General features: G+C 35.6%; 1 protein-coding gene across 8 annotated transcripts in view; it reads right to left on the bottom strand.

Moving 5' to 3' along the window:
* Nucleotides 1–25,228, bottom strand: part of C2CD3 (C2 domain containing 3 centriole elongation regulator) — a 142,084-nt gene that overhangs the window by 86,495 nt on the left and 30,361 nt on the right. For all 8 annotated transcript variants that reach the window (XR_012488376.1, XR_012488375.1, XM_074304051.1 and 5 more), the window contains 6 exons: nucleotides 19,961–20,108; nucleotides 15,982–16,133; nucleotides 14,437–14,646; nucleotides 7,615–7,727; nucleotides 5,327–5,445; nucleotides 3,568–3,687 (listed from right to left, as the gene is read on the bottom strand). Coding sequence is in view for 6 of the 8 variants with exons in the window: in XM_074304051.1 (XP_074160152.1) it covers nucleotides 3,568–3,687; nucleotides 5,327–5,445; nucleotides 7,615–7,727; nucleotides 14,437–14,646; nucleotides 15,982–16,133; nucleotides 19,961–20,108 (862 nt within the window). In the remaining 2 variants the exon portion in view is untranslated. The remainder of the gene's footprint in view (nucleotides 1–3,567; nucleotides 3,688–5,326; nucleotides 5,446–7,614; nucleotides 7,728–14,436; nucleotides 14,647–15,981; nucleotides 16,134–19,960; nucleotides 20,109–25,228) is intronic.

The raw sequence follows: 25,228 nt of genomic DNA on the forward strand, positions 1-25,228 counted from the left end.
ACACAGAGTCGATGGAAAATAACCTCAGAACTATACTAGCAGTTGAGGTAACTGAGCAAAGATTCCTTCAAAGATGATATTTGAGCTGAATATGGAAAGAATCTCGGGATTCTGAGATGTTACAGGTGAGGAAGAAAAGAATTCCAGGCAAGATGGTCACTAAAAGCTACGGGAGATAGAGGACTCTGTGGGAGGAATAGTAAGTGGACAAGTATGGTTCTACTGAAGAGAGTGTGGCAAAGAAACACAGGAAAGAGCCAGTCAGTTATGCAGGACTTGGAGTCAGAAAGACTTGAGTTCAAATCTAAGATGAACACGATAATACATATAAAACAATCTGTAAATGTTAAAGCTATATATAAGTATTAGCCATTGCTATTATCATAAAGAGCCTTAAATGTCAAAAAGAGAAATTTATAATTGATTCAGGGGTAACAGAGACTCAGTTTACTGAGTAGGAGATTGACATGATCAGACCTACACTTAACACTTGTGAGAAGAATATACTACAACAGTAGAGGTTTGCCTTAAGGAGACCAATTACAAGGCTTTGCAGTAGGTAGTCTAGGTGTGAGGAGATAAAGGCATAAATTAAGGCTGTTTGTGTGGACGACGGGGCACACACACACACAAGTGATAGGAGTATAACCATAAGATGTGAAGGGAGAAACAAGATTGAGCAAAAGATTGGACTTTTAGGATGAGGGAGAGAAATTGAGGATGGCAGTAAGGATGTAAGTCTGGTTGATTGGGAGAGTGACAGTGCCTTCAAAAATATGTATTATTTGGAAGGTGGGAGACTCTACTCTAGGGGAGAAAGATGAATTCTGATTGGAAAATGGTAAGCTGGAGATGTTTGGGAAATCCAAAAGGTAGTTGGCAATGTAGGACTGTAGGCAGGACATGAATAGGGCTAGCTCTGTAGATCTGCTCCATCATCAAGTGAGAATAAAGAAAGAAACAAGAAAAAAGTCTAGCACATGCAAAGGTGGGGCTTAGATGAAGAGACAGTAAAGGGGACAGACAGAAGGAAAACCAATAGAGAAGGCAGAAAGTGGTCAACAGTTTCAAATTCAAAAGCATATAAAGTACTCTGCAATCCTTAAAATGATATAGAAATATTAATTAAATGTTGCACAGAAGGACCAAGAAAAGAATGAGAATGGAAAAAGGACCATTAACTCTGGCAAAAAATTTTTCTTGAATGATACAGGTAACATAGATAGCAGAGGAGAGGAATGGAGGTATCAAATATGGATGGCATTTTCATAGTTTATCTGGGTGAAGAGGAGAGAGCTAGAATAATAGAGATCAAGATAAGATCTGGACAACAGTTTTTAAAATTGTAGGACTCTTGAAAGTATTTGTAGGTAGTGAGAAAAGAACCAGTAGACAGAATGTGAAGATTAGTGACTGGAGAGGGCAGTGAGGGCAGCCTGCTGGAGGACATGGCAGGGCATGGGATCAAGGGTGCATGGAAAAGAAGCTGACCATGACATATAGAAGGGCCACCTCTTCATCAGAGACTTCAGTGAAGGAACAGATGTTGAGGGATGGTATCAGAAGGATGAGTAAAGGAGGAGGAGATAAGAAATAAAATAAAGGGAAGAGGAACTCTTGTGGAATGGCTTCCATTTTTTTTTTTTCCTTTTTGTTAAAGTGGGAGGCAAGATCTTCAGCTAAAAGAGTAGAAGAGGGGATTATGGGAGAGACTTGACTAGGGAGGGAAGAGAGTATAAGTAGAAAAGGGATGATAGCTCAGAAAAAACTGAGGGGGAGGTCATAGCAAGGGTAAGAACAGGATACTTCTCATCCTAGGAGATAGATAGCCTAGGGAGAGATGGAAAGATAAAAAAGGATAATCAAATAAGGGACTTTCAGAGTTCTTAACATGGAAGCAAACCCTAGTGAAGAGGGACAAAACAATGTCTGCTCCAGCCTGAGGTAGAGTGGAGAAATGGGAACAGAGCAAGGAAGTAGCAGGCTGAGGTACTTGAGTACTTATCAACTTGTATGTTGAAGTCCTCTAATATAAAGACAAAATATAGGAGGGAGAGGGAAAGGAGAGAAAGGGAGAGGAGAGAGTGAAACTGGGTCAGCAAGGGAATTGGAAGATAATAGCTATCAGCATTTGGATTGAATGATGAAATTTGACTAACAGGAATCTCAAAGATAAGCAGCCTCAGGCTACTGAGACGATAGAGAGGAACTCTGGAAGTAGCAATGAGGAGCAAGGAACATCCTGATTTTGAGGAGGTATGAGAGAAAGTACAATCAATATTGAAAGGGTGGCCATGAATGCAGCCTTATCAAGGGGAGCGAGGTCTCAACAAATGCCAAAAGATGGAAGGATCAAGAGAGGTATCCATATAACATGAAAAGAACTTTGTTAGTTATGGAATAGATGTTACAGAGAAATGGAATGGTGGGAAGATCTAGAGTATAGTCCTGGGATAGTAGAGTTGAGGTAGACATGAATGAAGAAGTGGACAGGTGAGACTGGCAAGTGGGATGGAACAAATGGAAATTGCTGAGGATATGTTTAGAAAGGAAAAGACTAGACAGTTAAAAGATTCTTTTAGAGAGCAGAAGTATGAAGCTCAGGAGTATATAGTTTTGGGATGAGAATGAGGTATAAAGCAAGACAGAGGTAAAATGGAGGAGATTCAGGTCATGAGAAGTAAGATGGTTGATAAACAGGATGTTCAAAGGGACAGTAATATGACAGGATCATCACAGATAAAGATAGGGGTTAAGTTATTGAGAAAGACCGAGCTAAGTACAGAACATCATGAAAAAGGAAGAACAGCATGGACACAGGCGAATCACAGCAATAAGGATTCAAAAAAGGTGTAGAGACAGATGCAATGAATCTTGAAAAAGGTGAGATTACTAAGCAACAGTTAACTAACCTAAGAGAGGTCTAAAAGAAGCAGTGGGGAGTATGGAGAATATTAATTCCTCTTCCCAAACCAGCATGTTGGGGAGAATGCGAACAGAACAGTCAGAAAGGAAGGAGTAATGATGATTTATTTTCTAAAAAAAGACTTCTGCTGTCTGCATTGGCCTTGCAGTTTAATCTTTCTGTGAGTGCTCTCTTTCTCAATTATGGTGTGAGCTCCTTGAAGGTATGTACTGTCTTTTCCTTTTCTCTTTATATCCCCAGAACTTAGCCAAATATTTGGCATATTGTAACCACTTAATATTCATTCAAAGAGCTACTCATCCACAAACACAAAAAAGATGGGGGAAAGAGTAATGTAGGATGAAGGGGGAAGTTTGTTAACAACAGAGTAAGATTTCAGAGGGCATAAAAAAGGTTTGGATTTGATGATGGATAAGATTAAGTTGGATAAAGATTAATAGCAAATAAAGGGAATTATATATTAAGTAGAGTTATTGAGTCACAAGGAGGAGGCAATTAGAAAGTAGAAGTCTGTATGCAAATGACTTAGTTGATTGTTCAGAGTGGGGAAAGATTTCTAGTAATGAGGGTCAGGAACATATATGGTGAAAAGCATTGATCCTAGGCAAATATGCAGCAGGTCTATCATAACATTTATATACCTTGAGAGGTCCAAGCGATGCCTGACTTTTCTCCTCCATGGGTAGCTGGCCATTGAAAGATAGAAGCTGTGAGCAAATGACCTCTTGCAGAGGAAGCACTGCTGAACCAATTAACTCTGCCTGAAACGAGGAAAAAAGCAAAGCAGTGTTAAACTTCTAAAGGTCCAGAGAAGATGTTACATTATAAGTATGAATAAAAAGATTAGGAGAGGAAATTAAATTTTTTTTGATCTGCAAACTTATATATTTCAGAGATATAAGAAAATACATATCCCAAACTAAATTTACCTTTCACTCCAAAATTTTCCCATCTTCCTCACTTTCCCTATTTCTTTTTCTCCTCCCAAAAAATTTCAAAGTCAATCACTAATGACAGCATTTTCTTTCAAAAATTCAACAAAGATTTAATAAGTGATTATAATGAGTAAGGTCATATACTTGATTTAGAAAGATGGAAAATAACATCTGTCCTTAAAAAATTTAGAGTTTAACAGGGTTTTGTTTTTTTTTTTTGGAAGCGTGCATGGGGGATAAGACATGTACATATATTTGAAGTCAGTATGGCATTTGAAAGAGCAGCAGACTTGGAGTCAAGCAACTAGGATTCCAATCTTGGCTTGATGGCACTCCCTAGAGGTGTTAATTAGATTGGACAAGTCACTTAAATCTCTTTAGGCCTCAGTTTCCATTCCGTAAAGTAAAGGGGTTAGGCTAGATGATTTCAGATATCCCTTTCAGTAATAAATCAATGATACTAATAATATTTCATATAGAATATAAGGAGAAGTCCAGGAAATGTGTTATAAAAATTTTTGAGGAAGAAAAAGATCACTTTAGTTGTAAAGATCTGAGAAAGTTTGTGACAAACAAGTGACATATCAATCTATTTTTTTAAGGTAAGGATTTCTCCATGTGTTTGTTTTATTGGAAATTTCTGAGAAGAATTTAAAAACCTCAACAATTTGAATGGGGATGGGAAGAGGAGAGAGGTAAAGAATCAGCCTTAACTAAAGTACTAAAAAAAAAAAATTATAGGTTTTTATTTACAAAATATATGCCTGGGTAAGTTTTTCAACATTGACCCTTGTAAAACCTTCAGTTCTAACTTTTCCCTTCCTTCCCCCACTCCTTCCCCTAGATGACAGGTAGTCCAATACATGTTAAATATATTAAAATATATATTAAATCCAAGATATGTATATATATTTATACAATTATCTTGCTGCACAAGAAAAAATGGATCTAGAAAGGAAAAAAAAAAACTGAGAAAGAAAACAAAAATGCTATGTTGTGTTCCACACTCAGTTCCCATGGTGCTCTCTCTGGGCATAGATGGCTTTCTTCATCACTGAACAACTGGAATTGGTTTGAATCATCTCATTATTGAAGAGAGCCATGTCCATCAGAATTGATGGTCTTGTTGCTGTGTATAATGACCTCCTGGTTCTGCTCATTTCACTTAGCATCAGTTCATGTTAAGTCTCTCCAAGCCTCTCTGTTGGTCATTTCTTACAGAACAAGAGTATTCCATAACATTCATATATCATAATCTATTCAGCCCTTCACCAATTAATGGGCATCATTCAGTTTCCAGTTTCTTGCCACTACAAAAAGGGCTGCCACAAAATTTTTGCACATGTGGGTTCCTTTCCCTTCTTTTAGATCTCTTTGGAGATCTTATGTCTTATATCTTTTGGGATATAAGCCCAGTAGTAACACTGCTGGGTCAAAGGGTATGCACAGTTTGATAATGAAGTACCTTTTTCTGTGTGCTTCTCTTCATGTATATTTTGAAAGTGAGATCAGATTTCCACCAATGTTCTATCATTGCTCCATCAAAATGTATGGGGAACACAGATCGCTGCTGAAATTTTACCACTGAAATGGAAATGAATAAACAAATAAATAACATATAGACATGCGTTTCCCAGTATAGGAAATGAAGTTCCCTCTTTTTTTCCTCAATCTTTGTTGCATTCTTCTACTTCTAATCCATTCTGTATATTAATGATAGATTCAACATCTTAAAAGCCCAGTTTTGATTATGTTACTTCCTGATCCCAAGTTCCTTTACTGAGTCCTATAACTTACAGGATTAACCCCAAATTTCTAAGATTAACATTCAAAGTTCTCTATATTATAGCCCAGGGATCTACAAACTACTAAATTCTAGCCACTGCTTAAGGACCACACATAAGCAAATGACAGGCCAGACTGGGCCATATCATCTGCAAATCCTGATCTAGACCTAAAATAGATTTCCTGTTATCAAATGCTCCTCACTCCCAATTAAATCCCTTTCAGGTCTAAGATTCCTAAAACCACAGGGCTGCAGGGGACCACAGAGTCCAATCCATAAGGTTACACGGGTGGTTAGGTGGTATTTGATTTCAAATCTAGCACTTTCTATTGGAACAATTCTTATTTTAAAGAGGATGAAGATGAGGTCAGAGAGATTCTGCTAAATTTGACTATTTACTTTTCCTTGGATACATGCTGTATTTGGAACCCTCATAACTTTACTTAAATCTGTAATGGCTTTATAACCTCAACCCCATCTATACCAGGTGAAATATCTCCTATCTGGAGAAGTCAAGTCAATAGAACAAATTTAGAAAGCACAAGCTAAGTGTTGCAGGTTCCAGCAATAGTAAAACAAAAATGGAATATTTACTGCTCCCTTAAGCAGCCTATGCTCTACTGGATTAAAAAAAATGTAAATATACAAAAACATAATTTCAAGAGAATAAGAAGCTAGTAACTAAGGGGATCAAGAATGGCTTTTTAGGAGACAGGTTAGGTTGCACCTGAGCTGTGCTTTGAAGGAAACCTCAAACTCTGTGAAAGAGAAGTGAAGGGGAGAGCATTCCAGGCTGGAGAACACTTGCACAAAGCAAATTGAAGAGATAAGTAATGCAACATATGGAGAACATATGGGGCATGTTTTGTGCAGAAAATGTAGTAGCTACATCTTGTTAAATGAGGGAGAGATTAAATTTATTCTGTTTGGCCTTAGAAGGGCTTTTACATTTGTTATTTTTCTAATACAACATCACATCCCAAATTATCATATAGTTGTTGGACATTATGAACTGGATTTCATCTAAACATATCAAATTCAATTTGTCAAAAAGAGAACTCATTCTCTCTCCAAATCCAACATCTTTCTAATTTTTTCTATTATTGTCCTTCCATTACCCAGATTCACAACCCCAATGTCATATTAAATCTTTCTTCCTCATTCACATATCCAATCAATTGTCAATTCTGCTGACCAAGGCTATTAAGTCTTTCAAAGATGTTTTGTCACGACAGTTCTGTTACTGTACAAGCTGTTCTGATCCTAATTCCTTCACTCTGCCATCATTTTGCACAAGGTTTCTCAGGTTTTTCTGGAATCACTTCCTTCATAATTTTGTTCAGCATGCTGGTATTCCATCACATTCATATATCACAACTTTTTAAATCATTCCTTACTTGATAAGACATCCCTTCAGTTTCCAATTCTTTGCCACCACAAAAAGAGCTGTTGCTATGAATAATTTTTGTATATATAAGTCCTTGTTCCTTTCTTTGAACTCCTTATGATACAGATCTAGTAGCAACATCAGTGGGTCACAGGGTAGTACAGTTTAATATCATTTTGGCATAATTCCAAATTGTTTCCTAGAACAGCTTGATCTGTTCACAGCTCCACTGAACAGTGCATTCATGTACCTATTTTCTCACAGACCCTCATCAACTCTGGCAATTTGATAACTAGAATTCAAGGAGTTGTTTTAATTTGCAATTCTCTAATTATTAGGTATTTAGAGCATTTTTATCTCATGACCATTGATGAGTTGAATTTTTTCATTATTCTTTTAATTCTTATTCTTTATATTTTTCTTATTCTTATAAATTTGAATCAGTTCTCTCTACCATCATTAGTTTTATTAGACAAACTTTGTGGAAATTTTTTTTCCTCTCCATTTACATTGCTTCTCTCTAATTTTAGCTGCATTAGTTTCATTTGTGCAAAACTTATAAAAGAGATGTAATCCTCACCTCCTCCTGTAATTTTACTGGAAGCTAGTCGGATAACTTCTGTGGTCACTGAAATCTCTTCTGTGTCACTTCTGGAAGCATCAATAGGAAAGTGGTATTCCACAAAGAAAGTGCTTAAGGAAAAAAAAAAAGATGATTAAAACCCCCCCCAAACTTCAATTTTTTTTTCCCTAAATTAAAAAATTACAAGCTCATTATCTAGGGAAGGGGAAAAAGAATAAGTTTTTATTAAGTGCCTACTATGTGCCACACACTGTACTAAGCATAGATTGATTTGTTTTGATTCTTCTAACACTTTGGAAGGTTTTATAGTTGAGGAAACCAAGGCAAATGTGAAATGACTTGCCCAGGGTCCTACAGTGAGGGAAAATATGAACTCAGACTTTCCTAATGTTAGCCCAATACTCCAATGTACTACCAGCTGCACTTAACATGATTTACCTAACTGCATTGTTGTTGTAAAAGCACTTTGCATACTTTCAAATACTCAAATATATATATGCTTTGTGATTTCAGCTCTGTAGGTAGTATCTCTATTGATGCAGTTTTATTTCCTTCTGCCTCAGTAGATGCTTTAATGAATTGCTAATTGCCAAAACAATTTAGATAGACAAATTTCCAATGGTGACTAAACTGACCTTTAGACATGTGCCCATTAGGTTAATATTCAAATCCTTTCTAGGCTGGCATGACTTACCAGATGTTAAATTCTATTGTTAGTCTTCAAATACAAGATGCCCAAATACTAGCTAACAAGTTAGATGTAGAAAGGCTCAGGAATCTGGATACTCGAACTGATACATTTTTTACTCCATAGGAATTCTCAAAAACTCTCTAATGGGTTTTGGCTGAGAATATACCCACATGGATGAAACTGTAGAGATAGAGATTAAGACCAGACCTCCCAGCTCCCTGTTCAAGAACTTCCTAGTTGTCACTGGGTGGTCGGGACATGGAAAAGGCTTTTACAAAAATAGTCCCAGTGCTTACACCAAATGACTCCAGACTGCCCAGACCTAATACCATTTTCAAGGGTGTTCCCTTCTTTGCCTACTTCCCTAGCCCTAATAGCCAAAAGGGGCATCTTTTCCACTCCAGTTCCATCCCTTTGCCTCCTCCACCACTCCAGACCTCATTGAGGGTGGTTTGAAGGTAATAACTGTTCATAGGGACTGTTCTTTGCTCTCCTTCCAGCTGTCCTCCCAGACAGAAAGGTACCATTCCCTTTTGCCACTCCATCAGGGATGCCCTGGGGAAGACTTTACGGCTCAATCATATCTGTTCAAACCACACTGGGATACATTCCAAGTCACTAACTTTGAACCTTCAGTAAAGATGGCAGACAACTATGCCTACCTGTTTGATCTAAAGTCTTCAAGTCTTCCTATTATCCTGCTGCCATGACCTCCAGACAGTTGACTTGCTAATATACCTTTAGGAATTTTGGAATTTTCTATGGGCTTTAGTTTTTTTTTTTTGTTTTTTTTTTTTTAAACATGTGTACCTCTAATTGAAGCATCAATTCCTTGAGAACCTAGCTGTCTCATTTTTTTCTATTTGTATTTCCAATGTATAAATAATTTATTCATTCACTAATGTGAATAAATGGGAACAGATGACATATATAGAATATGAGAAAGGTATTGTTAGAGGGGAAAAATATTCAGGTGGCTGGAGGAACCAACTCTTCATGGGATATGAGCTGAGTCTTGAAGGAAGCCAAAGTTTGGAAAGGGGAACATTCCAGGCATGGGGAATCATTCTAGGAATGGGGGACAGATGATATAAAGGCATGGAAATGGAAGGTGAAGTACTGTTCACATGTATTAGAAAAACTTTTGTTATCTCTGGGCCATAAAACATATAAAAGATAATACAAAGTAGGAAGATAAAAGGGGCCAAGTTGTAAAGATCCTTAAATGCTAAATAAGAGACTATACCTCATAAAGCTAGGATAGACTAAGCTTTGTCAGGACTAACATGATTTTAAACTTCCAAATGTTTGTTCAATAAATGATATCCAACCAGTCACTAAATCCTGTTAATTCAACCTTTATGATGTCTCTGGCTTCTATCCTTGTTTTTATTCTTACTGGTACCACATACTATAGGAACCTTTTTGCTTTAATCATTTCCATTAACTGATCCATACTTCACCTGTTGAATTGTTTTTCCCTTTTAAAAGATCTAGTGATATAATTCTTCTGCTTAAAAAAAAAAAAAAAAATCCAGCAAAGTTTGAACTCATTAGCCTAGATCTAACATTGTCCAATAGTCTTCTCTATACCCTCTATGTTCTAGCCAAATTGGGGTTAGTAGCTATTTTATATACATTTTCTGTACTCCAAGTTGGATGGTGAAGAAAGAAGTTCCTTTGCTAGGGTCAGGCTCTAATCAAAAGTCAGCATTATTTTCAATCTATCCAATTCCTGGTCTATTCTCCTTCTTTCTTTTATGTGATTGAATGAAATAAACACATGCTATTTGTGGGGAGGGAATAGGAGGAAAGATGGAGGGTTACCATGGATATTCAGATAGTTACTACAAAAGCTAAGTCCCTAGCCTAAAGTTGAGCCTCATACAAATCCACAAATTTCCTTGTGCTTCTGCTTTGGATTTGTGGAGGTTGGGATTGTTCTTCAATGTTAATCCACAAAAGATTGTATCCTGCTATGTATTGTCTCTTCTGTGGATTCAGCTGTATTTACTTCATCCTGTATAGAATATTGTTATATACTGGTTGGAAAGTTTTGAAGAAGTTACACTACTTATACTCATCATTTTCAATTTTTATTCTTCTGAGACAATGCCTAGCATAAAAGAGGCATTTAATAAATGATGATTATGACAACCTATATTTCACAGCCTTAATGAGAGCTGACATTTTTATAATGGCTTTTTGGTTTACAGAGCATTTTTATTACACCTTATCTCATATAATCCCCACAACTTGAGTGTTAATTGCTAGGCATTAGGGGAATCGCTCTATATCTGCTTTTTAATTCCCATTTCACATATGAAGTAATGAAGGTTTAGAAGAGTTAAGTGATTTGCCATGGTTCCCCAGTTAGGAAGCAATGGGGGACGGATCAGAACCCAAGTTTCTCTTGACTCCAAGTTCTGTCCTCTTTCTACTAAATTACAAACTCTTTTTTATATGTAGCTTTACTGTGAAAACACTGATGCTAAAAAGATGGGCTGTGGCATCAAGTGCTTGTTTAAAATGACTTAAAATACTACTAGACAACACTCTATTTCTTTTTCCATGAAATTGCATTAGCTGTGCCCAATAACAGAAAGTGCTCCTTTCTTTACCTCCACCTCAGAGTCCCTCTCTTCCTTAGTCTTCCACACAAAGCTTTCCCTGATTTTTTCCTCCTGCAAGTCTCCTCCCTTTTTAATTAATTTGTATATATTTATCAACTTTATATTCGTGTTTGTATGTTTTGTTAGCTTTCCCATGAGAAAGCCTACTGAAAGCAGAGATTGCTTGATTCTATATACTCTTAAATCTAACACATGGCACAAGTGTTTGGCACATAACAAATCTGTTAAAACTAGTGCAGTACTTGAACTATCACCTCTCACCTTAGCAATATGACCAACCCAACTCCATTTTTGATCATACATGTGCTATATATGCCTCATTTAATGGACAAGTCACAACTGATAATATCTACATCATTCTTTGGCCTCACTTGCTATTTTGTTTCATGACCTATAGTCAAGCAGTATCATGAGAAGAGTAGTGGTATTTTAAAAAGATGAATTTTTTTTGTCAGTTTGGGATCATTTCAATTGCTATACAATTTCCCAAAGGCAATTCAGACCTTTCTTTTTCTCCTATTCAATTCTAGGTCCAGTTCATATATAGGACCTGTTCAGTATTTATATACTGAAGTATAAACTCAAAGACTTATTCATCTACATGCAAGTCAGTTAGGATAGTGCACATTTTTAAACTGAAAACAAAAAACATAATCAGATTTTGTATACAATAGGAATGAGTAAAAAAGCCTGGATATTATTTATACTAATAATACACCTAATTAAAAATAAATACTTTCTTAGCATGTTTCAAGTTCATAGTACTTTCCAAAACTGAATTTATTAAATTTTCTACCAAATTAGCTTCACAATCCTCATTTGTACCTACCTCAAATATCCAATCCATCACCAAATCATGTTGTTTCCACTTTTGCAAACTTATATGCCTTCTCTCCTCTGATCCACCATCCTAGTATAGTCTCCCAACTCATGCCTGAACTACTGCAACAGACTACTAGTTGGTTTCTTGGCCTCTTCCCACTCCAATACTTTCGTCACTCAGGTGTTAATGTAAAGATCTGACTATAACATTCCCCTATTCAATAAAGAGAAGTTTTTATCTTTTCTTCCTATTTTCTTTAGGAATAAACATAAAATCCTTTGGCTTTTAAAGCTCTTCAGAACCTGTCCCTTTTCTACCTTTACAGACTTTTTACACCTTATTTTCCTCCATGTGATCCAAGTGACATTGGCCTCCTTTGCTGTTCCTTGCAAATAACATTATTTCCAACTCTGGGCATTTTCACTAGCCATTCCCCTGTCTGGGATGATCTCTCCTGATCACCACCTCCTGGCTCCCCTAGGTTCCTTCAAGTTGCAGTTAAAGTTCCAACTTCTTCAAGAAACCTCTCCCAGGAATCCTTAATCTTAATACCTTCTTTTAAAGTGATTTCTAATTTATTCTGTACCTTTCTATTTGTACATAATTGTTTGCAGATTATCTCACTCATTTGAATGTAAACTCCTTGAAAATGGAGCACTTTTGTTTATTATTTATTATATCTCTTGTGCTTAGTGTGGGACACATTAAGTGCATAATGAATTCCTGCTGACTTCAAAGGTTAAGACTTGAAGAATTACAAAATCTCACATCTAAAAGAGACTTCAAAAGATAATGGATCTAATCTCTATTAGAAGCATGTAAAAAGTGTTGCATATCTTTTATACTACTCTCCCAAATAATTAAACATATATTTATTGAATGCCTATCACTGCAGAGCACTGGGCTATGCGATAGAGAAAATATAGAGGCTCCCCATCCTCAGGATATTCAGTCTAAAAGAGGAGATAAGGCATGGATACAAAGTTATAATACAACATAGGACATGATTAAATACTATTTGAGAAGGGAAAGATGATTTTCAACTGAAGTAGAACAAGGAAGGTTTTAAATGAATACTAATAAAGACAACACTCAATAATTTTTAGAATCCTTAAATTTAGTGCAGCCTTTAGGAGATTTTCTAGGCTAACTGATTACTTGAAACCAAAATCCCTCTGTTCTGATAAAGTCCAGTTTAGATTGCATCTTGTTCATGAAGACTTCATGGATCTCCAATGAAAGAGATCTGTTTCTACTAAAATACTACTTGTATACCCCTAAAATCACAGAAAGATGTCACAGGTTATCCAGTCTAATCTGCAAAGAAAACCCCTATATGCTTGACAAGGGGTTGTCATCTAATCTCAAAATAAAGATCTTCAGTGAAGATGAAATTCACAACTTGCTTTTCCCTATTACATTTTCCCTTATATTTATGAACCCATATTCTCTCCTATATTATACTATAAGGCCCTTGAAGCTGGAACTATTATTTGCACATTTCTGACCTCAGATTTCAGGGGCAGCTGGGTAATGTAGTGAATAGAGTGCTGGCCCTGAAGTCAGGAAAATCTCAGATACTCACTAGCTGTGTGACCTTGGACGAGTCACTTAACCCTATTTGCTTCAGTTTCCTCATCTGTAAAATGAGCTGGAGAAGAAAATGGCAAACCAGTCTTAATATCTTTGCCAAGAAAATCCTAAATGGGATCACAACTGAACAACACAATTCTCAGATTTTAGCATATAATAGAGACTGAATAAATTTGCCGCAAAAGAAAATTACTTCTTTTCTAATGCTTGATCTTGGTTTAATTCAAGACCTGTTAGTTTAAATATAGGAGCCAAAACTAAAGGAATAACATAAATATGTTGGCATGCTTATCTTTCAAAAGCAGCATGTGAACATAATTGGTAGCCTGTCCAAAATTCTTCAGCAACTTCTTATTTCCAATTCAAAGTCCAAACTCATCCATCAATCTGACATTCAAGACCTTTCATAACTGGTAGGAAACTTGAGGAGAACTTTTCCCACCTTCATACCTTGGCTAATACTGTTCCAATAGCTGATTGTTCATTTTTCAAGATCCAGCTCAAATGCCACTATTCCCCTATCTCTCAAGTTTGAGTTAATAATCTTTTCCTTCTTAGAGCTCTCAGAGGACCTCTGACCTTTCTTAGACTCTTACCTTCTATTTTTATAGTAGTTTACTCAAGAATATGTTTTCCAAAGTTAATTTCCTTAATAACATATATCTAGTCTTTTTTGCCTTATCTCCTTTGTGTCTTGCACATAATGGGCATTTACTAAATGTATGTTAAATAAGCATCAATTCTGGTAATTCACTAAGTACTAAGCACCTTGTTTTGGTTGGCTTGGCCCTCTATTCCTGCCTTAGCCTTCTTCCTCCCCTTCCTTCCCCCCCCCTTAACTTGGGTTAAGTGATTTTCCTAGGGTCACAAAGCTAGGAAGTGTTAAGTGTCTGAGGCAAGATTTGAAGTCAGGTTGTTCTCCTGACTTCAGGGATGGTGCTCTATGCACTACGCTACATAACTGCCCCGGCCTCCCTACTTTTACTAGAGCAATGTGGAAATGTCCTCAGAAATACTCAGCTTCAACTCCTAGGGAAGGCACAGGAAGGAGAGGGAAAGAACAAGGAATCCAAGCATACCGCTTTCTGGCTGAGCTTGATCTGGGTGGTCTGGCAGGTATGCCCGTTTTGCCCGGGGTCATCTGGGGACTCTCTGGGGGTACACCCAGCACGTCAATGACAACTCTGGCAGAATATATTCGACTCAACAGGGCCAGTCTATCTAAATTCAGGGTGATTACTTCAGTTTTTCTAGGACTCTGTAAGTGTGTTGATTGCACAGCAGAATTTCTGAAAAGAGTTTAGAGAATTGAGTTATTATTATAAGTAATATACTCTGATTAAAACAAATAAAGAAAAAGAGATTTTTTTTATGTGACTAACAGATAATCAATGTTTTTATCTACAGCAACTCATGAATAATGTCTACTTATGTGAAGAGAGTCTGAGAGCTACATTAGTAAATAGAGTATTGATGAAATCATGGATCCTTTAAGCATTGAAGTTATCAAAACTCGGCACACTTGGTAAACCTCTCTCTAAAAAGTCATTCAACTAATTACCAGACAAACTGGATCACCAGTAATGACTTGAACTACTGCCTAAAATTTAATGGCCTTTATTCTCTGAGCTGACTTCCCATATACGTGAATAGATTAGCCCTTACCAGTGCTATTACAGAGTTTTTTACCCACACAAGTTAGAGTATTTCATTTTTTGCTTCAGCATGTTAGAAGAGACTAGAAAAGAAAACCTTAATAATGTCAATAACTTAATCTTTTTATAGCTTTTTGTATGAGGCAATGGGTAGAATGGAACTATTCTATGGACTCTGAAATTAGATGACCAGATTCAGGACTAGGTTCTGAAGCTCATGACCTCTGTGGCCTTGGGCTAGACATTTAGCTTCTTTAGGATTCAGCTTTCACATCTATAAAGAGGGACTCGACCAGATAGTCTCTGATAACACTTCCAGCTTTAAATTTCTGATCCAATGGACCTTAGTAATGTTAGCTTGAAACTTAAAGCACTCTAAAAAGGACTTTCTTCAAAACCCATGGGATAAGTAGCACAATAATTATGACTAATCTCTATGGTTGGTAACAACTTTTCCCTAAATACCTCAATATTTTGTTTTAATGTTGTGATTTTGTAATACTTTGTATTATAATAATTTCTTTATTTCTCTCCATAACATGTATGATCTTTGAGAGCTGTACTTTGTACTTCCTCCCATGATTAGTAAATCTGAGAGATGGAATTTGAATTGATGTGTCCAGACTCAAAAATGCTGAACTCCTATTTCACTGAACTGTCTTTTAACCACAGAAAATAACATCTGAAGAGGATCTTAAAGCTCATCTAATGTTAGTCCTGTTGCTGCTATTAGTATTATTACTAACTAGCATTCATGTTGCACTTTCAGGTTTGCAAAGCATTTCGCATATCTTCTCATTTGGTCCTAACAACAATTCCATATAGTAGGTGCTATTGTTATCCCTATTTTATACATGAAGAAATTGAGGAAGAAAAAGAGGAGAAGTGATATTCCCAAGTTCACATGGCTAACTAATGCTATGTAGATCTCAACTTGGTTATTAAATAAACATTCACAGAGAGGCTCACTTAGGTTTCTTTCCCATTGCTGTCTTCTTTGGACTATGATGACCCAAATTCACTGCCTTGGGATTCTGGGCAATACTTCTCGACTGGACTATTTTCTCAGATGGCATTCTGTCATCTTCATTGTGAACATCATTCACACTGGAATCAGCTTTCTTCAAATGAATATTAGAGAAGAAAACAAAAAAAGGAAAGGAGAAATTAATTTGGGGCTAATATTCAATTTCCCCAGAAACTGCTAAGCTTTTCACTGGGTGACTATTTTACTAAAGCAAATAAGATATCTAAACAACCTAAGGGATTTCTGCTGTATATTATCATTTGGTATTTATATCAGCCTTCAGGTTATATTTTAGTACCTACACATTTAGTTCATGAGAGTCAGTTTCCAAAATAAATACCTTGATTAAAAACTGATTCTCAATGGGGCACACTTATTTACTGTCATAAGTGTCCTCACAATACTTGGATGAAAGAAATAATGGGTGCTTTCAGTACAGGATTCTAAATATGCTGAAGCAGAATGAGGTGATCAAGTACACAGGCAATGTTCTATTTATCTCAGAGTAAGAGTGGTACAGTATAAGGAATTCTGGACCTGGAATCAGGAGAGCTAAGTACAAATATCTACTCCAACAATGACCAGTTGTGTGGGTATCTGAAAGTTATTCCACATCTGAAGATGCTTCCTTATCTATAAAATGTGCTGCTCCCACCTACTTCTTGACATGCTTTATATAGTCCTTATCTTAGTCATGCTATTCTCTATTTGTCTTTTTCTCCTCATCCTCTGAAATCTAAAGGAAAAGCCAAATCTTATAGAAAGCACTGCTTTATGTCTTTAGTCATTATGGACCTTTCTCCTCACACCTCACATGGCATTATTTTGCATCTTTCTGATGCATTCATTATATATGTTACTTTTGTTCTTTTTATCTTCCTACTATAACAGGGCTTAAAACTTTTTTTGTGTCATAGACCCCTCTGAGTGGTAGTGAAGTCTTTTGAGAAAAAAATTTTTAAATGCATAAAATAAAAACTATGTAGTATTACAAAGACAACCAATTATATTGAAACAAAGATGTGTGTGTGTGTGTGTGTGTGTGTGTGTGTGTGTGTGTGTGTGTGTGTGTGTGTGTGTGTGAGACTGATGGTTTTATAGAGTCATAAGTAGAAGGAATCTTAAGATCACGTAGCCTAACTTTTTCCATCCTATGCAGGGGCCAATTTTTGCTTTATATAAGTTTTCTCTCTCCCTCAGTGCCTAGAAATGAACTCTGCACATAACAAGTATTCAATAAATGAATACGCATTAACATTCACTTTTTATATCTATCTAGTTACCAAATACTATCTTTTTTCCTTCCCCATGTACTATGTTCAAAGCATTATATCATGCAATAATAACTTTTCCTTTTAATTTTCACTACTATTACTCTCATTCATGCCCTCATTATTTTATGCCTAACTTAACAATATAGTCAGCTTCTAGTCTTCACAATTAGTAGCCTGACATAGTAGAAAGAGCACTGCACTGGGCATTAAGAGACTTAGGTCTGACTTTAGGTAAATCACTACCTTTTCTCTGTACCTGAATCTCATCTTTGAGATGGAAAAAGTTAGGCTACATGACCTTAAGGTTCCTTCTACTTATGACTCTATAAAACCATCAGTCACACACACACACACACACACACACACACACACACACACACACACACACACACACACACAGTCTAATGATTTGATAAGGCTAAAAAATGCACACCCTGATGAAATCAGCTCACTTTCCCTCACTAGGCCACAGATAAGGAGAACCTCCCAAAGTTTATATTATTATATTAGTTATCAAGATTCTGCTATGTCATGATGAGGGATCAGAGGAAGAAAAGTTAGCAGATTAAATTTTGTCACATTGCTCTTTAATTAAAAACATCCATTTTTAAAAAACTTTAATATTTCCAAAACACTTGTCCTAAAACTTGTAGGGTAATAATTTCCCCATTTTTACAGATGAGGACACTGAAGCTAAGAGAGAGGGAATGAATTGTCCCTAATCACAGGGCTGATCAGTGGTGGAGTCTTGACTCCAAGTTCAAAGCTCTTTCCATTCCATCAGGCTGCGCAATCCAGTTTCAACTCGCCTTATTGCACTTCCCTTAGTCAGACTGATCTCTTTCATTCCCCTGAATACAACTATATTCTCTTGTCTGCAGTCTGGCACATGCCATTTCTCCCTTTACCAACCCAGAAAAGAAAGTCATTTCCCCTTTTCCAGGCTTTCTGGTTAAGTAATGCAATTTATAGGGTTGTTTTAGTCATCTTCTACTTAAAGATCACTTACATAACAAAACAGAAAAAGTTAAGGTTGAATTAGATAATTCCTATTGTTCCTTTTAGCATTAACATTTTATGCTACCATGATCTCAGAATAAGCAACAAAGACCCAAATTTAGACCAAAGGTTCAAATATTTCTTTCTGGATCCGGGGTGAACCTGAAGCTGCCCTTATTGTATCAAAGAATGTTCAAATTTAGACCAAAGGTTCAAATATTTCTTTCTGGATCCGGGGTGAACCTGAAGCTGCCCTTATTGTATCAAAGAATGTAACAGTGGAAGGCACCTCAGAAACTACCTAATACAAACAGTACTCGGTCTCTGAATGTCCTCTATTCTGCCTAAGCACACAATTATCTCAGCAAAGGAATACATGAAATCAAGAATTGATGTTAAAAGAGGAATTCTAGGAAGTTTTAAGAGGGATTTTGATAAGTTAGCGCATATCCAGAGCTGAGTATTCTGGATATCCATTATCTATCCACTAGATTTCTATCCATCGTGGCACTGAACTGCCCTGACACACGAGTCTTAAAGCATAGAATGCACAGCTGATAGAACAGAAGATACTCAGCCTGGAGAATGCAAGGTCTGTTTTCTAGTATTTGACAGGCTGCCTTGTGGAAGAAGGATTATATTTTTCCCATTTAGTCTCAAATGGCAGAAATATGCTCACTGGATAGAAATTATAAGGAGTTGGATATCATCTTAAGAAATCCTAAAAGTGGTCGCTGTTCAATAATGGAATGTGTATCACAGAGTGAGTTCTTTATTACTAGGGAAGTCTGACCAAGGGATGATCACTTGTTGGAGATTGCAGAAAGCAGATTCTGTTTAGATATAAGCAAGATAAAAGGGCCTCCAATGTACAAAAAATATGTTCAAACACAAATCTTCCAATATGTCAGTAATCCAAGAGCTTAATAGAACTCTTTTCTTCTTCTTCTTCTTTTTAAAATAAAGAATAGGTATACATTAGAAAACCAAATAAATATCCTAGTTATGGACCAGAAAACTCTAGAAATGGTGGTAGTAATTACTTGTTATCTGCTCTGTTGCAAAATGACTTTCATTTAAGTTACTATACTTATTTATGCATTAAATTATCTTCAACAAAGATTCTAGGACAATCTATTTTTTTAAAAAAACAAAAAAACAAAAAAAAAAAAAAATGGAAGAAGTGAACCAAAAGTCAGAAGAGAATCCTAACTTTGCCACTAAGCTTCCTGGGCAAGATGCTTGAGCAAGTTATTTCTCCTTTCTAGGTCTGTTTCCTCATTTACAAAATGAGGGGGATAGATAATCTATAATGTGCCTTCTGTCTCTTAACAGTAGATGACTTCATAATTTCATATTATTGTGAAATTGTATTATGAATCTATTATGAAATATCTAATCTTCTAGTCAACAAACCACATAGCAAATACTACATGCAACCAAGATAGTAAGAATCTGTGGGTATGATAGTAATAGTCACACTCATACTCTGATAGTACTGTCTCTACAATTACCTTGTGAAATAAATAACAAAAGCATTATCCTCAATTTACAAATGGAGTTGAAACTTGAACTAAGGTATCTCTCAGATGTTATTAGTGCTCTATCCAAGATAAAGGAAGAATTTTCTCCAGGACAATCAACTTACTGATGTCATGTAAAACAAGTTCTCCAGCAGACTTAGATCATATTGAGGATCACTCAGTTCACTGCTACAGTACGCATCACTCCCAGGTGAAAGGGATTCAGGTGGGGAACCTAAGCCATCCCAGTAATGCCTGGAAGACTTGTCGGCACTGTGGGAAAAGAATAAAGAAAACACAAATGCTTTAAAAGAAGATTTACTTGAGATCTGTTTCTATTAGTTAAATAATGGCTTTTTTCCTACTAGAAATAACAAATACTCACAATCGTGGTATTTTATATTTACTAAGAACTATGGAATTCATTATTTAACATAATCTTCTCCACAACTAAGTGAAGAAGGCATGATAGGAATAATGATTACAAATTATGGGTGACTTATTCAAGGTCACATAGCAAATAAGTGGTGAACTCTGGAGTCAGACTAACTTTTCTTCTTGCCAATAATGCTACTTTATCTGTCAAATTTCTTAGGGCTCAAGTATGATTAGAAAAGAAGTAATTCACTGGGAAAGCATCTTTGTATTCATATCTGATAGGGGACTAATATCTAAGACATATAAGCAATTTATAGAAACAATTTCCCAATAGTTAAATGGTCATAAGTTTGAATAAACAGTTCTCAAAAAAGTTATAAACTATTTAAGTTCATATAAAAAATGCTCCAAATCCTTAATGAAAAGAGGAATGCAAATAAAAACAACAACATGAACAGAAAATTGGCATATGATAAAAGAAGAAAATAGATGTGTTCCAGGTGTTGTTGACTAATTCAATTCAATTCCTTTTCATGCTATTTCTTACACAAAAGAACAACTTTAAAAAGAAGCCAAATCCAGGGATTTCAGATCAAAGAAAGAGTAGTGCTAGAAGTCAGAAAGAAAGAATTCAAATCAAGAGTCACAGTTAGGATCAAACATAATTTCATCTATAACCAAACGGAGGAAAGAAAGTAACAGGGCAGAAAAGTAGGCAGGCTTGAAGGAAGAAAAGATGAAAATGAGGGAAGGAAGAAATCACATACTATGTGCCAGCACTGTGCTGAGTATATTATAAATATTATCTCATTTGATCCTCTAACAACCCTGGGAGGCAATTGTTATTAGTATCATTCCTATTTTACAGTTGAGGAAATTGAGGTTTAAGGAGATAAAGTAATTTTTTCCAGTGTCACATATCTAGGATGTGTATGAAGCCGAACTAGAACTCAAGATTTTCAGGCTTCAAACTTAGCCTTTTTATTCATTGTACCATTTAACTTCCAGTGACAATCAAGAAGGACTTATCCAGCAAATCTGAGTATAATTCAACAAGGGAAAAAAAAATGGATCTTTAATGAGATATAGGACCTTCCAAGCATTACTGATAAAAACCAGAGATGGCCTAATGATTTGAAATACCAATACAGAAGTCAAGAGAAATACACGAAGATAAACATGAATAAGCAATCATAAGGGACAAAAGAAATGTAAGTTTTAGACAACTAATACAGGAAGATAATATATGTGTCCCTTGAGAACCCTATAATTAGAGATTCTAGCGTGCTTAGTAGTAGTTTTCTTATCTTCTGAGGAACTTAAAAGAATGGAAAAGGAAAACATTGGGAGAAAATGGGAAAAGAAGGTTGGGGAAAATTACTTCATATTACTGGGGTATGCAAGCAGAAGACAATGAAAAGAGGGGGAATAACAAATGAACCTTACTCTCATCTGAACTAGTCAAAGGAGGGAAGAATGTGTGCATGTGCGCAAACACAGAGAGTTGGCACTGAATTACATTTTATTCAACAAGGAAACAAGGAAAATTCAACAAGAAAGGAAAGGATTGGAGAAAGAGGGGAGGGAAATAAGAGAGATGGTAGATTAAAAAATATAAACTATAAGTAAGGAAATGTCAAAGAGGCCTTTAATTAAAAAAAAAAAAGCAACAAAGGATAAAGGCTTTGTTTGGGGGCTTTAGGTGAGGTAGCAAAAGAGGAGAAAGGGAGCAGGAGAGAACACCAAATTTAGAATACTAGTGCTGAGCTCATTCTCTTATAGAAAAAGTGGGAAGCAAAAAGATGGAAAAGAGATGTTGAACTGATATATTAAACCAAACGTCACAGCCTCAAAATAGTTGAAAAGTTAAATGAATTAACAGGAAGAAACAGTAAAATAGAATAGTAGGGGACCTTGGTTTACCTCACTGAAACCAAAATAAATCTAACTAAACGTTAACAAAACAGAAGTGAAGGACCTGAAAAGAATTTTAGAAAAGTTAAATATTAGAGATATTAGGATATTAATGAATAGGACAGAGATGAATATGCTTATGTCTAAACTGGGCATTGCATCTTTACAATATCTAACAACTCTGCTTCACCTAAATCCAATTTATATGCGGGTCAAAAGACATCACCTTATACCATTTTATTATTTTTACTTATCTCACAGTCCTGTGGCAACAGACAAGTGACAAAACAACAGGTGCAGGTAACTACAGGCACAACTTTGCACACAGGTGACCCAATTATGGTGTAATCTTTGTAGTTTTTCTTCAGCAATTTGTTATTGAAAGTAATTTTTTTGTTGTACTTTGATTTATACATGCTATATTTACTGTTTTGCTTTATTTTATCAAATTTAATGTGCTAATACATTATACATTTTTGTAAAAGTGCAATATCCAGTTTAGACATAAGCATATTTTTATTTTGTTTGATCATGAACTCTTTCCCTATTTATAAATCTATTTTCTTCCATGTTTCTCTAATTTGATTAGGATGTCACCCTTTGTGTCTTAAGTAATGTATCTCTCTGGAGCTTGCCTTCATATAGTATGCAGTTTAAATGCTGATTTATACCTGGTTTCTGCCACACTTTACAGTTTTCCCAGCAGTTCAATTAGTGAATTGTTTTTCTAGTAGCTGATTCTTTGGTTTTATTATATACTAGGTACTATGCTTATTTGCTTCTGTATGTTGAATTCCAAATCTCTTTCACTTGAGCCTCCAAGAAGTGGTAGCATGTGCAATGGGCCACATTCTGGTAAAGCATTTTGGCAGAGGGCCTAAACCATGTTGATAGTAACTAAGGGGTCTTAAATCCATCAGTGAACTAGGGGATATTTATTCCAAGTATATGGAATAGGCAGATGGGAATAATTTGCTCCAAAGGCCATGAAAGCAGATGAAGCAGGCTTTGTAGAGTGTTTAAAGCTTGGTTAGCTACTGAAGATTCCAGGGTCATCTACTGCATTCAGGCATCTTAACTTTTGCTTTGCCACTGAACTTTAAATCTAAAATAATGAACTGATGACGAGTAAAGTGAGCATCCCATAATTTGGGATAGAAAATGCCATCTACATCCAGAGAGAGACCTATGGATACTGAATGTCAATCACAGCATAGTATTTTCACCTTTTTGTTGTTTGTTTGCTTGTCTCGTGCCCAAAGTGTTTTCCTTTTTTTTTTTTTTTTTAATTTAAAAGCAATGTTTCTATAAATATGCATTTATATTTTTTGCATTGAAAACATTTATTTTACAATAGTTTCAGATATATAATCATGTATATATTATTTGACATCTTATGTGCTTGATTTCTTTTTTTAAATTAATTTTATAATTATAACATTTTCTTTGACAGTACATATGCATAGGTAATTTTTTTTTACAACATTATCCCTTGTACTCCCTTCTGTTCCGAATTTTTCCCCTCCTTCCCTCCACCCTCTCCCCTAGATGGCAGGCATTCCCATACATATTAAATATCTTATAGTATATCCTAGGTACAATATATATGTGCAGAACCAAATTTTGTTGTTGTTGTTGCAAAGGAAGAATTGTATTTGGACCCAAAGTGTTTTCTTGGAAGAACTCAGAAAGGGCTTTAACAATCAAATAAGAGAGGTAGAAGAAAAATGGGGAAAAGAAATGAGAGATTTGCAAGAGAGTCACAGCTTGGAAAAGGAAAACAATTCCTTGAAAATTACAATTGGTTGTGGTATATGAATATTATAGAATATTATTGTTCTGCAAGAAATGACCAACAGGATGATTTCAGAAAGGCCTGGAGAGACTTACATGAACTGATGCTGAGTAAAATATACTTCAATAACAATACTATATGATGATCAATTCTGATGGACGTGACCATTTTCAACAATGAGATGAACCAAATCAGTTCCAATAGAACCACTACATAGAACTCCCAATCCCTCTATTTTTGTCCGCCTGCATTTTTGATTTCCTTCACAGGCTAATTGTATACTATTTCAAAGTCCGATTCTTTTTGTACAGCAAAACAACTATTTGGACATGTATACATATATTGTATTTAATTTGTACTTTGGCATGTTTGACATGTGTTAGTCAACCTGCCATTGGGGGGGGGGAGATGAAAGGGGGGAAATTGGAATGGGGGATTGGCAATTGTCAATGTTGTAGATTGCCCATACATATATTTGGTAAATAAAAACTATTAAAAAAAATTACAATTGGTCAAATGCAAAATAATAATGATGATAATGGTAAAACCCATAAAGAAATCGATTCCTTAAAAAATTCAACTGGCCTAATGAAAAAAAAAAAAAATCCAGTGAAGAAAACAACACCTTTAAAAGTAAAATTAATCAAATGGAAACTAATTGGAAAAAATCATACATTTAAAAACTAGAATTGGGCAAATGGTAGGTAACTAAGTAATGTATGAAACATCAAGATTCAGTCAAACTAAAGAGAATAAAATATAATGGATATACTGTATATACTGGAACCAGAGGTTCCTCCAAAGGAGGTGATCATTGAAAGAATCCATCGATCACCTCCTTTTTCTGGCAGCCTGCAGTACTTTTTCCTTGGGTTTTGGAGTTTACAGCTTGGTAGAAGAATACCACATCTACAAATAATTATAACACAAAGTGATACATAAGTACCCCAAAAAGAGATAAAAATTCAAGTAAAGTGGTATGTGAGGTCCAAGAAAAAAAGACATTTACCAACTGGAAGTTGGTTTGGTCTTAAAAAAGGGATTGAAATTCAGCAGGCAGATAGCATGTTTTAAATTTCTGTTGTTTTTTTCCCCTCTAACATGTATAAAGGTATATACAATATTTTTAATTACACTCAAATCAATAGCATACAACCAACTAGGTTTTTATTCACACTGTTTCTGTACTTCTTGAATATAAGCTGATTCATGAGGAGCTAGGAAAGTACATACAGTATGCCATAAATGGTATTAATATGGAATTAATCTTCTAGATAATTGAACTCTACCCCCTTAAAAAAATAAA

This window comes from Sminthopsis crassicaudata, chromosome 3 (assembly GCF_048593235.1).
Source record: "Sminthopsis crassicaudata isolate SCR6 chromosome 3, ASM4859323v1, whole genome shotgun sequence".
Taxonomy (NCBI): Eukaryota; Metazoa; Chordata; class Mammalia; order Dasyuromorphia; family Dasyuridae; genus Sminthopsis; species Sminthopsis crassicaudata.